The sequence below is a fragment of the Diadema antillarum genome, unplaced genomic scaffold (genome assembly GCF_040938485.1).
Source record: "Diadema antillarum isolate AM-2024a unplaced genomic scaffold, OU_Dant_1.0 seq00001584_RagTag, whole genome shotgun sequence".
NCBI lineage: Eukaryota > Metazoa > Echinodermata > Echinoidea > Diadematoida > Diadematidae > Diadema > Diadema antillarum.
In genome coordinates this window covers 431,487-448,058 of record NW_027272302.1, presented here as the reverse complement: position 1 = coordinate 448,058, position 16,572 = coordinate 431,487, and the positions used below count along the sequence as shown (strand labels likewise).

The 16,572-nt window shown below is 38.0% G+C and overlaps 1 protein-coding gene across 1 annotated transcript; it reads left to right on the top strand.

Annotated features, from left to right (window-relative positions):
* Window positions 1-205: 205 nt before the first annotated feature.
* On the top strand, window positions 206-9,689 carry LOC139710889 (zona pellucida sperm-binding protein 2-like). Its single transcript, XM_071622811.1, has 5 exons — window positions 206-290; window positions 6,389-6,579; window positions 7,354-7,787; window positions 8,185-8,284; window positions 9,504-9,689. The coding sequence occupies exons 1-5, from the start codon at window positions 206-208 to the stop codon at window positions 9,687-9,689; spliced, it is 996 nt and encodes a 331-aa protein (XP_071478912.1).
* Window positions 9,690-16,572: the final 6,883 nt, after the last annotated feature.

Genomic DNA, 16,572 nt, shown 5'->3' with positions numbered 1-16,572 from the left:
AAGTTTTTTTTTTAATCGTTTTTGTTTTTTTGAATGCGTCTCATTCAAGTTGGTGTTCGAAGTACTTCCGTCTTTCATCTACTATCTGCGATGAAACCACGTTTTATGTTCTGGGAGCACACAATGAAAAGGAACAATTCAATAAGTGCGATGAAATCTGACGCGGAGTGAACAGAAGGATAGATTTTGTAGGATTCCATCGAGAATGGGTCGCCTGTCGCTCTTTTGGGTGATTGGAATATCATGGGCACTTCTCGGGTTTGCTGCAGACCAGCCATCCGGTGAGCATGGTGAGTTCAGCTTTTATTATGATATTGCATCAGTGAATAGGAATTCATTCCCTTCCCCCGGCCCCCAGAAAAAACAACAACAACATTGCAATAACAAACTAACAATCTAAACTATTGGCAATACAATAAAGAGAAAAATATAGTGGGAAAACATAAGAAACGTGGCCCGACAGGAACCATGAAGACTCCTGTCAATGTTGAGTTGTAGCTTGCACGCTGAATCTGAGCGGAGTGTGCCTTATATGGGCAATACCATGCTAATTACATGCATTGTTTCTGTGCATTTTATAGATAGCCGTTTGTCGGACAAGTCGGAAAGTCTGTAGGGCCCTATGCATAAAATAGAATGTTGATACAAAGAAAAAGCTTCATGACAGGAAGAAAAAGAGACTAAAAATGAAGAAAAACATATATGTTTGACTTATCCATATATGATAGCAATGTTAATAACCATGAAAATAGTAATAACAACCATAAACATAAACACAATAATGATAATAATAATAATAATAATGATAATAATAATAATAATAATAAATATCATTTATAAAGCGCTTATTACAATGTTTCTTAGCGCTGAAGAAAAATTAGGAAAGAAAAATTCAGTTATGGAAGATATACAAATTGAGATACGATGAAACACAATACAAAATACATAGAATAAACATTATAGTACGAACTTAACATAACAGACTGTATATAATAAATCAATACAAATTACATGACATGAGAGAAAAGATGAGTCTTCAGTGATGATTTGAAGGAATCTACTGTTGGAGCTTCACGGACGTGGATGGGCAAGTTGTTCCATAGTGTAGATGCAATAACACTGAAGGCACGGTTGCCATAACGGTACGGGTGCGCGGTGCCGATGTGAGTTGAAGGTGTGCAGTGGAGTGAGAACGAAGGCGTCTGGTTGTTGAGGAAGAAGACGTAGTCCGGAGGGAAACCAGATGATGAAGATAGAATGGTGCTAAATTGTGGACAATCTTGTAGGTGAGGAGTAGAACTTTGAAGATAATGCGGTCATGAATAATGATAATAATAATAATAATAATAATAATAATAATAATAATAATAATAATAATGATAATAATAATAATAATAATAATAATGATAATCACCATAATTATCAGAATCATACTAATCTTTTCTTTTATTCACGCATGAATTTTGATTATAACCTCAATGAAACACCATATATGTCAAATAGGGACCTTGTTCCTTGATTATGATCACAAACTAAAATCATACTAAAGACATTACAGGCACTGCAATTCCAAAAGGTCTCATGTCTAGAAAAGACGGCTGGAATGCATGATCATATACAAAATACACCCCCCCCCCCCCCCCCCCCAAAAAAAAAAAAAAAAAAAGAGAGAGAAGAAAACAAATGAAAGATTTAAGAAATTAAACCTAATGATCTCCACTAGTGATACGAGAAAAGGTGTGAAATTATTTGCATGGCGTGCACTTGTTACTAATAACTTGCTGATTTGAACGGGAAGTTTACCGATGCATATCTGGAAATTTCAGACACACACACACGCAAATCCTAACTTTTCTTTTCCAGAACATCGAAAAAGCACTCGACTTAGCTCCTCCAGAATGCACGGAGAATGACAGTTACCTGTAAAACAACTCAGTTACGTGGCAGGTTAAGGAAATGACTTGAGCACCTTTTTGATTAGAATATACATTTAGATATTTGAAATGCCCTTTTTTTCTGTATATGGGTGAGAATTTTGAACGATGTACAATTGCCAATTTTCGTACCTTATGACATTCTTTCCCTTAGAACACGCCAGGATGATCTAAGAAACCAGATTTTTTCATGTCATCTCAAAAATTGGTATATTTCAGGAAATATATGGTTTGGTTGACTTTTGCCTGATATTTTTCATTTGACATGGACTTAAAGCGTAAAAATACGCTAAAAACGCTATTTTGACAATAATTTTTGTTTTTCAAACTAATGATGTGCATTTTTAATGGTACGTGGCATCTAATATCTGACCATGTTCTGGATCTGACATATCATGGGTATGTACCACAAAATTATAAGAACTTTATGAGCACGTATAAAATCACAGAGAACAATTGAAATATCAAAGTCCTAAACAGACGAACGTCCGTGATTCTTTTATTTCTATCGCTGCTGCAAATTCTACTTTGTTGTCCCAACTGTAACGTAAACGAAAATTTGGTGTTCCACCTAATGAACATATCCTGCAAAAATTGTACGTCTGCTGGCTGTACATGGGACGTAATATTCTTTTATGCAAAATTATACTCAGTTTTCGTCACGGACGTGCCTCCGCTATTTTCTAATAAAGATCGTAGCCCATGAAACGTTATTGGCGATATTGTTCTGGGTCGTAATCAACTAAGATCTAGCAACACGATAATATGTTTGTTTTGAGTTTCTGTCCATCCTTTGTCAAATAGGAACCGAAATTATAATTTTAGACGAACCTCCAAGAAAAAAAGAACGTCCGTGATGATTAAAACGTTTTCGAGTGGGACACCATCTTGCTTTGATGGCGAAGGTGCATTTTACCTTTGGCTCTCTAGCCGAGGAGCTGCATGCCATTTTTGGAGCGGACTGAGGTTCGTCCGCAGTTTTTGGACCATGCAATTCACCAAAAACCAAGCAAATAATTAATATTTTCTCTGAAAATTCACCTCCTGATCCCCCTTTGAGCAATACATATGTTGTAAGGATGTCAAATTTCTTATAATTTGCATTGACAATACATTTTCAATTTTTTGAAAGAGTTAGGAAGGCTTGGTAATCTCTGCCGATTAGTTATCCGTCCTGGAACATGACCCTAGTAGTAGAACGAACGTCCGTGATTATTCCAGCGAACGTCCGTGACGTATGCAATCCCTCCGATAGGGATAACTTGTCCCGAAAGTGTCCTGTATTCTTTAAAACTTTTGGCTCGAATAGCGACAAATAAAGTTTTACAAAGTAGGAAATGAGTTTAGATCAGTAGTTTCAGAATTTTTAAGGCGTTATGTGATCATGATGAACAAGCAACTGAAAATTTACTCACAATTTTACGCTTGTTTTCTCTCTAATTATACAAAAAACAGCTAAACACTTAAAACAAAGTTATAGCAAAATGGAATTTTGCGTAATCTTTAATTTCTGTGCGTTTAAATTTCTTTCTAATGAGGTTCTGGAGACAATTTGTACTGTTACAGGTTCTGAAAGTTTCGCTCACGGACGTTCTGTCCGAGAAAGGAAATTTCTGACAATTACAAATATATCACTGCACATAAGATTAATGTTAGTTGAAAATATTACCAAATCACCGAGCCGCTCATACCCGAAAGTGAATAGCGTTCAGCACTCGATTTACCTGTAATAACAAACGGAAAACGTTTTTTTCACGGATGTTCGTTGGTTGAATAAGTCAGTGGATTACATAGTAGGAGAAAGAGGATCAGTGCCATTTTTTAGTGACAGGTGCTCTAAGTGTTTATCTTTTGAGTATGGTAGCTGCCGTCTCAAACAGAACACATCCAGTTTGGGTCTCCATAACGGACGTTCGCTGTAATTGTCATGATATTAAATGCCTTAATTCATTCTTATTTTTCTCTTCATGACGATTTTTATCTCATTCCCTCAATAGCCTGAACATGCTGCGACCAAATAGAAAACAAAAACACAACAAAACAAAACAAAACAAATCCGAAAAGTGCTACGCAATCACATTCAGGATAATGACGGAAGAAGTCTGTAATGAGCATGTGTTGAATAAGAAACGGAAAAGTTTCAAAAGGACGTGGAAGCAGTTGAATGAAAATGACTGAGAAACAGAGAAGGGAACGAGCTCCAACACACAGAGAAAAGAATTGCCAGTGCACTCCCGTTATACCAAATTCCTCTGGAGAAGTTTTTGTTTGTTTGTTTATGTTTTTTATTCATCGAAATGCCGTCACAAGCGAACAAAAATCATGCAGTATAGAATTATTGTCTGATGAAAACACACAAATCCTCCGCTTATCATCACATGGTGTTGTTTTATACTCATCAATGAAAAGCAATATTCATTTGTAATTTTTTCCAAGATTTTTATTTTCATTTTACATTTAAGAGACAGAGAGATCGTCAATTTGTTTGTGCTTTTGTGCTTACTTTGAAAACACATGTTAAACAAAGTAATGATTAAGAATAAGTTTAAGGTTGCACTTTGATACGTTCGCTCTTCCTAAGATTCGTTCCTCCGATGTCCAAAGGTTTGTTATTCCGAAAATGAAAAAAAAAGTTTTTAGTTAATTAAGGAGGTTTGTTATTAAAAATTGTCTTATTCCGATAGTTTGTTAGTCCGAAAAATAAATATCAAGAATCATTATTTTTAGGTCCGTTCTTGTAAAAGTGGAGAGGGCCTGATATTCGTTTAGGTGAAAACGGTTATTATGAGGTTTTGAAATTTGGAGGATTTTAGTTGTTAATTTGTTTCTCCACATTTGGATAAGCGAACACGATTTTTCATGTTCCAATTAATAAACCTTTCGATTAACCTTCGGAGATTCCTATCATTTACCGAATAAAAAAGCTTCATAATTATACGAACTCTATCAAGTTTCGTATTGACAAACTGTATGAATAACGAGCCTTCGAAATGACGCGCTACAAAATGTTTGTTATAACAAACCATATTGTATGATATCGAAGTCACAAACATCCATCCAAGTTATATGGACTTATTGTGTCTTGTTATGACGAAACATCGCAGTATCGAACCTATTATCATTTCTGACTAATATAATAATACAAATTCTCCTCGGTAACAGTGTGTAACACAAGGAGCAAACATAGAGGGATTTCTTCCCAACGTGTTCGTTTGCCCTCCCCAGCTAAACTTCGTATTTCTATAACGGAGCACATTTCTGTTGTCTTTTTATGTTAATTCTTTGTCATAATTTTAGCTGTGACCATGTTCGTTATAAGCAAAATTTTGCATTGTAGACTTAAGATAACAAATTTAGGACCTGAATCTTTACTTCATGATAACGAAGTTTTGATAAATATATTCGTTCTCAAGGATGGACTACGTCACTGAGATTACACGTACGTTTGTACATTCATTTACGAGAGATGGAAAAATTGTTTTCTTTGATACCTCAGTATGAGAAGATAAACATGCTTATGTAATTGAGAATTGGTAATATCTATTCAGGATTTTGCAGAGGAGTTTGTTCTCGACATGAAATTGCTGTTTGTTGTGAGTAGAATGCGTTTCCAACTCAAGAGAGCTGCATCTTGTTTGTTCCGAACGTCCGTGAGCTACATGCGAACCTCCGTGACGCAAAATATGCTATGTTTGAAGGGTTATAGAGACTGCCTAGATCAGATACATCTTAAAAAGGTTTGTTATTATTTGGGAGTGAGGATTAAAGTATGGAATAGCGAAATAAGAGGTCAAAATATTGAGTTTCTGTAAAATGCGCGTAAAGTGGAGAAAGTGTTTAGCGGAAGAGCAATATTTCAACAGAAACGACGAATTTAGTTAAATCATCAGTTGTCTACCATTACGTACAGGTTAAGAGTACAAGCTTAATATTCTGCAAGCACGTACACGTGTCCCTAAAGGTATTTCGTTAGGATTTTGAACTGAATCAGATCTTTGCAAACTATGTTAAATGGTATTCAAGTGTATGTGCAGTACTATTCCTCACGGACGTTCGCTGCTCTGGACATGGTGAACTTCAGCGGTGAATAAAAACTTGTTCCTCTGGGAAAATCCTAGTATAATTGGGTTCATATTAAAGCTTGAGTTATACTCTTTTAGGTAAGATGAATAATTTGGAGAATTTCCTACTTTTTAAATTTTGCCCTGTTTTGGCTCAATTGTACATCGTTCAAAATTCTGACCCATATACTTCTGCTATACTGTGATATCACGGGTTGTTGCATAAAGAGCTCCTGTCCAGAGAAGATTACACATCAGAATCATACCAAGTTTACAGAAAATAATTTAGAACTACTTGATCTGTTTTCCTCACTTTTGAACGAAGGCTATACTAATGTTTCCGCACCTGATACTGTCTGTCAATTCACTCCCTGCTATATATACCCACGGCAGGCGTTGACCTGTCCTGCGGTGGCGACTCGATGATGATCACGCTGGATCTCCCTCTCCTGATCACCGAACCGGCTGCCATCTCGACGTCGATCCACGTCCATCTCATCGACGACTCCTGCCAAGCAGAGAATAATGGGGTCGATGTGGTGGCCATCGCAACCACATACAAGAAATGCGGCACTCAAAAGAAGGTTATAATATTCCCATATGTCTATACTTATTTATACTGATTTAAGTTGTCATTATGTAACATTGTATTTTCATGCAGCATATTATAATATGGTAACGAAACTAGATATCGTTTCACCTAGTAGGCTCTCCAAATTTAACGTGGCTGAACAGCAGAGAATTCCTGAACTGTATTTCCCGTCATGTCCTTAGTTTTGTTTTGTTTTTTAAACAAGATTAATCTCTCTCCATTCCTCCAGTGCTCTACATAATGAAATAAAAAGCTGCAGCTCTGTAAAGGACAATTTCCTTACCAAATACGTGTAGCTCACATATCCCTTAAAGGGGATGGCTAGTAACCGATCAGTGGGAATCAGTGGGAATGCTGAGGGATGATTGTTCCAATCCTTGTGGGATTCATTAAAGAGTACATCATATATCTACTGTTGTGTGAAAATTATTTGCTTCAGAACGGTCTCATATTCAAGTAATGTGCAGTTTAATGTTTCCAGGTTAGCGTGCCTGGTCAGTGACGGGGCATTAAACTGCACATTACTTGAATATGAGACCGTTCTGAAGCAAATAATTTTCACACAACAGTAGATATCTAATGTACTCTTAAATGAATCCCACAAGGATTGGTACAATCATCCCTCAGCATTCCCACTGATTCCCATTGATCAGTTACTAGCCATCCCCTTTAATAGCATATAGCTGAAACTTCGTTATTATCTACAAAATATAATTGTGACCCCATGCATGGTTGCCATCTCATGTTATCCAAAATCCGTTTCCAGGTTAAGGATACGAGCATTGTCTATTCAAACAAAGTGTACATCGTAGCGAGTGATGGAGAGGAGGAACTCGAGATTCTCGTGCAATGCGAGATTTCGCGACGAGATTTGACCGTTGGAGTCTCGAGTTCTCAGTCCCAGCTCAGTTCGTCTTCACTGACTGCTGACGGTGACTCCAGCGACTCCTCCACCGATGCGGATATAACTTTCGTCGGCCAAGGCGCGTTCTCCGTCTCCATGCAACGATTTAAGACCGATGACTTCCGGGACGTCTACCCGACGGGCGATACTTCGAACACGATGTCGCTGGGAGACGAGTTGTTTTTCGAGGTGAAGCTGGAGAACCTGATCGACTTGAGGCTGAATTTGGAGTCGTGCTGGGCCACGACTTCGTCCGATCCCTACTCGTTGCCCTCTTACGAATTTATCTACAAAGGGTACGTTAGCGTTATTTTGATCGGCTAGAACCATTGCAATTCTTTCTGCTTTATCAAAATAGCTCTGGAAACTCGAAATGTCATCTTTTCAATTGCATCACCGTTATCAATGATGATTTGGCAATGGAAGTCATGATAGTAAATAATCTCATTATGATAATAACGACAGGGCAGATAATATACTTATATCTGAAAAATTATTGTCAAGAAATAGTGACGTTACTACTTAACAATTAAGATCATATTGATGATAATAGTGATATAGGGCCTTATCTACCATGTAGAAAGTAATCCTTCTATAGTGACATCATTACTTTAGCCGCCATTAGATTTGCAAGTATAAGGTTCCACTTTTTTTCACCGGGATAAAAATGCTCGCCACTTGATTATGTTTCAGGTGCGCTGTTGACAACACAGTGCTGTTCTACTCCGGGTCGTTGCCAACACAACAACGTTTTTCCTTTCAATCTTTCGCTTTCATGGGATACAACGCAGAGGTAAAAATACATTTATTCATTGTATGAGTGATTGTATTTGCCTTTTGTGTGTGTGTGTCTAAAGAGGATGACTAATGTCTCTTCCCTCCCCTTTTTTTTCTCTCTCTACATAATAGAGTCAAACCTGTCTTAGCACCACCTGCTATCAGGCCTATCATCGTATGCGGCCACTGAAGATAATTTCTCCGAGAAAAAACCCCAAAAAACAAACAAAACAAACATATAAACGACCCTGGCCATAGCAACCACATGTCTATAATGACCACTTTCTTCGTCTCCCTCGGGTGGCCGCAAAGACAGGTTTGACTATGTAAACATTGTGTGTATATATGGATGTGTGTCTGTGTGTGTGTGCATATGTGTTGTTTTGCGTGAACACAACTATGTCTTTGCGTCTTCGTCACCATAATACGTCGTATTTCCTGGTACACAACACCTGAGGAATATAATGCCTTCAGTTTGTATGTCGTTTGTACTTTAAAACGAGCATAAAGAGGCCTACTCCTAAAAATAAACTTTAATGTATTAGCATCATATAATTATATCATATCAGTGATCTTAGCATAAATACGTTATATTGGTATATTGGTGCCGTTGTTGTTTTTCCAGTGATTCATGTCCTACAAGTTTTGCTTTTTCAACGGATCACAGCGATTTTCCATTGCCTTGTGTTTTGTTTTTGTTACAATTGCAAAGTGTGCATCGTTCTTTTTTCCGCTACATTATCATTTGTATATCTATTTTGTATCATACCCAATAATTGTTCTTTCGAATAACATGTTGTTAACAGTTAAAATGATACAAGTGTATCACCTGGTATTATATAGTTCTTATTATTGATGGAAATAGATAATTGACGTGGGCTTTTATGCTACAATGATTAAAGCTTATCAAATAAGAAAAGAAAACTGAATTTGATACAGGCTTCACTTCCCTTCTAATATATTTTCTTAGATCACATAGAGCATATTTGGCTCCGATCATCCGTGCAGGCAGGAAGTGATCCTGCTGATAATTTACAACTGGAATTTTTATTGAAATAATATCACAGCAATAACCCAGACTATAACCCATTTTAATAGTCTGTATATAATATATTTACATTCACTAGTTATATGAGCCCAACTGAACTTCATACCTGAGCAAGAACAACAAGTAATAAATAGTTACTATTATGTTTATAACATGTACCTACTATCAAACTGGACTTCGCCTGCAGGTGTATATCCATTGCAAGGCTTTCATATGTGACGTCAGCGACTCCACGGAAGATTGTCTTCCATCTTGCAGCCATGCCTCCGACGGCGCTAGTCTCCTCTCGAGGCGACGGAGAGAATCGAGCGACGAAGCAATCATCACCCGCAACCTCAGGCAGTACAAGCTGCATCTCAAAAACATGGATTAGGGGAAACGACACATTGCATCGATGTTCTCAGATTGTGTTTTCGTTGTCATTGTTGTTTTGGAGCGAAAGACTGAAGATCGCCATGCAAGACGTCTATCATGGAATGTTGCTTGTTACCAAAGAATGTAGACTTGGAACATGTCGAAGTCTTCCACAACTACTGTGTTCTATACTTCCTTCACTGTAGATGTTCACGTATCTGAAGACGTAACATCATGAATGAGTTTGTATCATACAGTAGAACCAACGAATATCTGAGGCTTAGAAACTGTGTGATGATATAACCGTTCTTATAATTAGACATTGTTATAGGGCCAACATTTTGTCGAAGTAGGCTGTATTCCCTTTGGAGTGAAAGAAGAGTAAACTGAAGATTCCAAGTTAAGAAAGACTACCACTTTTACAATGATGATAGTCCCCGCTTATAGGATAATCCACCGAATGCACTTTGAAATCTGCAAGTTATTTATGCATCAAATAATCGAATGCGCCGCGACAAAAAGGAAACGTTCTTCATTGTCGTTCAGTGCATTACGTAATTGAACAAACGCTACTGATACGAAAATGAATCAACTGGCTCGTGCCATTACAGGTTTTGGAAGACATTAAAGGTGGATTTAGTCCATTTGGAGCCGGTGATAGACAAATATTTTATTGTACTGAATTATTGAAAGCAGACAAATCCAACGTGGGCAAGATTAAAGCGTAGATTATAATGGAGGGCCCGTACATACACATAATACACAGATCGCAGTGAACGCGAAAACGTTCATGATGAACAAAAATATATATATATATATCAATAGTGATTATGACTGTAGAATAAGCGACTATATAGGACCTTAATGCTAAAGGACCAAGGAACTATAGGATTATGGACTAATTATTGTAGGCTCATGATAGCAGAGAACATCAGTAATCACACTTTGAACGTCATCTTCTCAAAACTTTACGTCTTTCCACGGTTTATGATGTCGATGCATTCATAGATTAGTAGCCTGCCACGTGGTTATTTTACCTTGCACTGATTTCCAAAACATTAGTCTTGACGAATGAATACAGTGTTGCACCCAAGCGAACATGTTTGCGCATAGTAAGAAAAACCTCAGTTGTTTCGAAAGAAATCGTACAGAATGATATTTCATTTTTTTAATTGATGTCACTGACAAGAAATGTGTAAATACCACATTTAAATCTGACAAAATGATTCCAGTGTGAGAGTTTCAATGTATGTAAAGGGCAGACATCTTATCTAGATGGTTATGACACATCAGGAGACTAAATTTAGCTGCGAAATAACAAAAGTCTTCACGTTGTACGTGAGATGGGCGACTTAATGTGCTGCTTATTATACTTCGATCCGTCTGCGCCAACGCCTGTCTGAAGTCAGAAGTTTCCACCTTTGGACATTGTTCATAATATTGGTTGGAACATAGATAGGCTGAAGTCATGCGATAGATTATAATTATCAAAACTGTAGAGGGCGGACTGCATAAAAACTCTGTGCTATCTTAATTACAAAAACAATAATCCTGTAAGTATACTATTCTATGAATGTATAGCAGGTGGAGGAAGAATACTGGTACAAAACATCATTTCAAATAAAAGCTTAACAAAGTAACTCCTTCCTAACCGAGTGTGTTATGGGGTGAGGCAATATACAACATATTTCACACCTTCTTTTTTATTTACTTTGACTGCATTATTAAAAAGTATATTATGTATAATGTGAAATTATTTTTCAATAACTGTTTCTACAAAAGTGAAACAGTAATGAATTAGTATTCTCGAAAGTGTTTCGTATCGATGATCTCTATCCATATGATGTAATTATTTCTTGTATTGGGAATGCTTGACAGGATGAATGAAATCAAAATACATGTAATAATAAAAAAATCATGGAACGCCAGAGAACATTATTAACCTGTGTAAAGATAATAAAGGCACCTAACCATCCCTTAAGATCCTTATACTTTAAAAGTGTTAAATCAACCGCAAAATAGTCTTCATTGCACGATATCGAAGGAGACAGCCTGGCACTAATCGGAGTTTTGTTGAGCTTATAATGGCCGAATGTCCACCAGATACAGTTTGCATAGGAAATACCGCGTTGACGGTTCAGATATTCCTAGAATAGATATCTATGCATTGGAAGTATCTCAAGGGTATACAATATTGCAGATAATGAGATAGTCATCTGAATGTTGCCAATGTTGACGATACATACCCAAGTCAATAATGCAAATAAAACTGTTGTATTTATGTACAAACCTCTGAAAAAAAACCACAAGAATTTTTATTTGTGTTTGAACTGACTATTTTGCTTCACTAATATCAGGAGAATATCTACCTCATTAGTATAATTTAGCCATTATGTAATTTGTATACACGCATTCATAACAATAGTACAAAACTAGAGAGGGGGAGGGGAGAGGGAGGGACAGAGGGAGAGAGAAAGGGGGGGGGGTGGTAGATAGGCATAGAGGGCGCTAAAGTACCACTAACTTTGCAGGGAATCAGACCAGTGGGGACAAATCGTTCTTACACTGCACTAACAATAATATTTCATTCTATATTTTGGATTGCAAATTCATCCTCTAGTGATTGGTCGAAAGACCTTCACGTGATTGTAGGTATTTTCAGCTAAGTCAGAAGGTTGCCACTTCATGAAGTACTATTTGCAAAATGACGTCACAAAGCAATTCTGAAATTCTGCGCAGCTCTGTACTCTTCACTCAGTGTAATGTAACATTTTTTTTAGCAAACAATATGTAACATCACAGAGCAATTCTGACATCGCGCACTGCATGCGCCGTACTGTCACTTTGTAAAATGTAACAATATATTTCCAACAAAACAATTGTGACGCCTCAAAGTAATTTTGACAATGCGCACTGCTCCTAATTTACAGTCACTTATATCTTTAAAACATCACAAAGCAGTTCTGACATCGTGCGCTGCATGCTACAGGTTTCTTACTTGTCTTATGTCAATGTAGGATCCCTCCACAACATCGCATCTACCATACGACTTCTCTCTTTGCATTTCCTTTATTTCCCCTTCTTTTGTTTAAATTTTGGATCCAAAATACTAAACAAATATACTTTGCCTAATTTCGAGTTTCTTGTTCAAACTATAGGCCTCGGTTCCTCCAAAAGAACTACAATGAAGAGTTTGTTCGCAAAAAACGATAAGTCCATATTTGCCAAATGGAGATATTTGCGATTAAAAGTGAAAAAAAATAAAGAGAATAATAAGAAAATGTGTGCTTCTTTTGACCATAACCTCAAAGATGTACCTTTATATGCAGTGACCAATATATCATTTAAAAGGTATTATTTTTTACTTTAGGACAGAGCCCGTACTTCAAAATCTTCAAAAATGGACTTATCGGTTTTTGCGAACAAACTCTTCATATATTGAGGGGCCCAGTGAATAGTGCTTTTGGAGTCACCTGCCCATAGTTTTTCATAAGAAACTCTCAAGACAAAGTATATTTGTATAGTATTTTGGATCAAAAATGTATTCACTTGATTATAGATATTTTCAGCTATGTCAGAGTGTTGGCATGTTTGACACTCCATAAAGTAGGCCTACTATTTGCAAAATGGCGTCATTCCTATGACGACATTTTGCAAATAGTATACTAGTTGCAAAATGACGTTACAAAGCATTTCTAAAATTTTCGCAGCTTTGCACCGTCAGTCTGTGAAAATTAATGTAAAAAATGTTTAACAGAACATCATTGTGACCTCACAAAGCAATTCTGACAACGCGCATTGCGTCGTACCGTCACTTTGTGAAATGTAAAATTTTTAACATAGCATTATTGTGACCTCACAAAGCAATTCTGACAACGCGCATTGCGCCGCACCGTCACTCTGTGAAATGTAACAATGTTTAAGAGAACATTATTGTGACCTCACAAAGCAACTCTGACATCGCGCACTGCGTCGTACCGTCACTGCGTGAAATGTAACAATTTTTAACAGAACATTATTGTGACCTCACAAAGCAATTTTGACATTGCGCACTGCTTCGTACCCGTCCGTCACACTGTGATGTGTACTTTAGTAACAGTTTCTCACAAAACAATTGTGACGTCACAAAGCAGTTCTGACATCGTGCGCTGCTTCTTGGGCAATGTTAGGGTCCTTTCACAACATCGTATTCATCACACGACTTCTCGCCTCGCATTTTCCCCATTTCCCCTTTCTTTTGTTTAAAATCTTTGGTCCAAAATATAAAATAAATATACTTTGCCTAATTTCGAGTTTCTTGTTACACCATAGGCCTCAGTACCTTCAAAAGATCTATTCACTTCGGGGCTTGGAGTCACCTCTGTCCAAGGCAAGGTGTACTAGTATTTGAATACTATGAAGGTCCTGGCCGAGAGATGGCGTGATTTAAGTTTTTTGTTTTGTTTGTTTGTTTATTTGTTTTTTTTTTTTTGGCGCTGTATCAGCGTAGGCTCGTTGACTTTGCAAGTGTTTCACCGTACCAAAACAGGCCTGGCTGCTGTTAGTGTGGCACACACTTATACAGTTTCTATTGAACAGTGCACGTTCGCTGGAACTGTTACTGAGATATTCTAGGTGAATTGATATTCCCTTAACATTTTCCTACTGCAGAAGCTATTTTAAGCCAAGTATACTCTTACAAATGTTGTATATTATTTCCATCTATACTCATACTGTGCCTTCGACAAGGGGGCAAACTGAATCAAATCGACACAATTTTACAATAACACATATATCTTTTGAACCTATTATACATATTTCTTAAATTTCCAGGGGATTGTTTCAATAAGCCTTCAGCATCCTGCATACTCATTAGGCCTACATAATTCTTGAGGGGAAATTTTTCCTTTAATCGATTTGACTCTATAATCCCAACCATGCCATAATCATAGCACGGTAATTTCAACAATATGGGCTTTCTGTTAATGTCTGTTCAATGATGGTCTACAAAGTAATGACTACCTGAACCCCTCTTATTTTTTTCGCTCTTTTTTCTTTTTGCACGAGAGTTTGTCACGATGACAACGTCACGTAATTGACTTTAGCCTGGGGTTCAGTCACAGAGGGAGAGAAGCGACTTGCAGGATAAGACCCAAAGTGAGGCCACCCCGCTGATTTGAGAGTGAGTGATCAACCGACAATCCACAATTTTAGGGCCAACACAGATCAAAAATACTCTCTTGATTTTTCTCTCTTTCATATTAATTTTCTTATCGGGGCGGGGGTGGGGGGAGAGAGAAGCTGGTATCAGTGTGCCATCAGAATGTAAATCGCACCAGCCTGTTGAACGAGGGAGGTGGAGAGTCTTTTTCCACCTCCCTGGGCCCAGTCTTGTAAAACTTGTGATAGAAATCAATCAATCACAAATCTCTTGAAAGCTGCAATCAATCGCAACCTGTGATTGATTGATTGCAGTTCTCCGTCTTTATTTCAATCATAACTTTTTTTATAAGATGGATTTGCATTCAATCGTAAAGTTGTGATTGATTTGAATCAATCACGTGTTTAAAAGATTAATGCAAAACATACATCTTTACTCTCTTAATACTATGAAATTATTATCCATTCGGAAACTACGTTCCTTTGTTAATGTATAGGCCTAGCTGTTTTTATTCAAACGAGCTTGACGGTAGGTCTATATTATACTTATATCACTTTATAAAAACTGTGCCATATCACGCCCGCACTTTCGATTCAGTCAATGGCTTGGGATCTCACGATACCGACACCCATGAATCATATACGGCCCACGAGCTCGACATCGAAAGAGTACTATATTGTACTAATACCTGAGGAGTTACTAGCAACAGGGAGGTGGCCTCCCTGCTAGCAAAGAGCGTACAGTCAAACCTGCCTTAGCGGCCACCTGTCTATAGCGGCCACTGAAAAATCCCCCCGAGAAAAAAGCCCTGTTGAAGACCCTGTGTATAGCGGCCACCTGTCTACGCGGCCAGCGGCCACAGATTTTGTTTCCCGCAGTAGCTTTTAACCTGTCTATAGCGGCCAAAGAGATGATAATTCAGCGCGTTTTTCTGCTTTTAGTAGCCGTGCGGCCGTGCCAGTCATTCATGGGCAACTTTAGGGCGGTGAGTTGGCTCAGTCGGTAGCGCGTCTGCCTCATGATCACGCGGCCCGGGTTCGAACCCGAGTCTGGACTGAGCAATGTTGTGTGTAAACATACCGTCCCCTCTAGCAAGAGGCAAAACACTCTGTCCATGTCCCTCGGATAGGACATAAAATGGAGGTCCTGTGTATGAGAGAGTCACAGCTCATGCACGTAAAAGATCCCGCTTCATTCATTCATCGCAAAGAGCAGGGTGTCTAGCCCGGTGAAGTGGTCCCACCCCACATCCAACTGGACCCCATGGAAGACCAGCTTAGTGTAGCTGAATATGGGCAATCCAACCATCTTCACAGATGGAAAATGAACAACAACAACAACAACAACTTTCAGTGATCGCCATCGCTGCATTCATCGCTCCTTTAGTATCAAGCTTTCTTCACGACTGTACACATGCTACTGTGCAACAATTTCAAGAACACCGGCATTGTTCAATGCATGGAACACACGTGTGCATACATACACACATACTAAAGTGTACATTAAAATGTACGTACCCGGTACTCAATAGATGTATACAACAATGATACATGCACATTTGTAAGCAATGCACACAAAGTTGGATAACCTGCCTATAGCGGCCACCTGTCTATAACGGTCACTTTTTTCGCTTCCCTTGGATGGCCGCTATAGACAGGTTTGACTCGCGTACCGGTACGCTTTTTGGTACTCGTACACAATGGAGTAGGCAAGCGAGAGTACATCTCATGAATATTCATAACGCCCTGGGCGCGCGCACAAA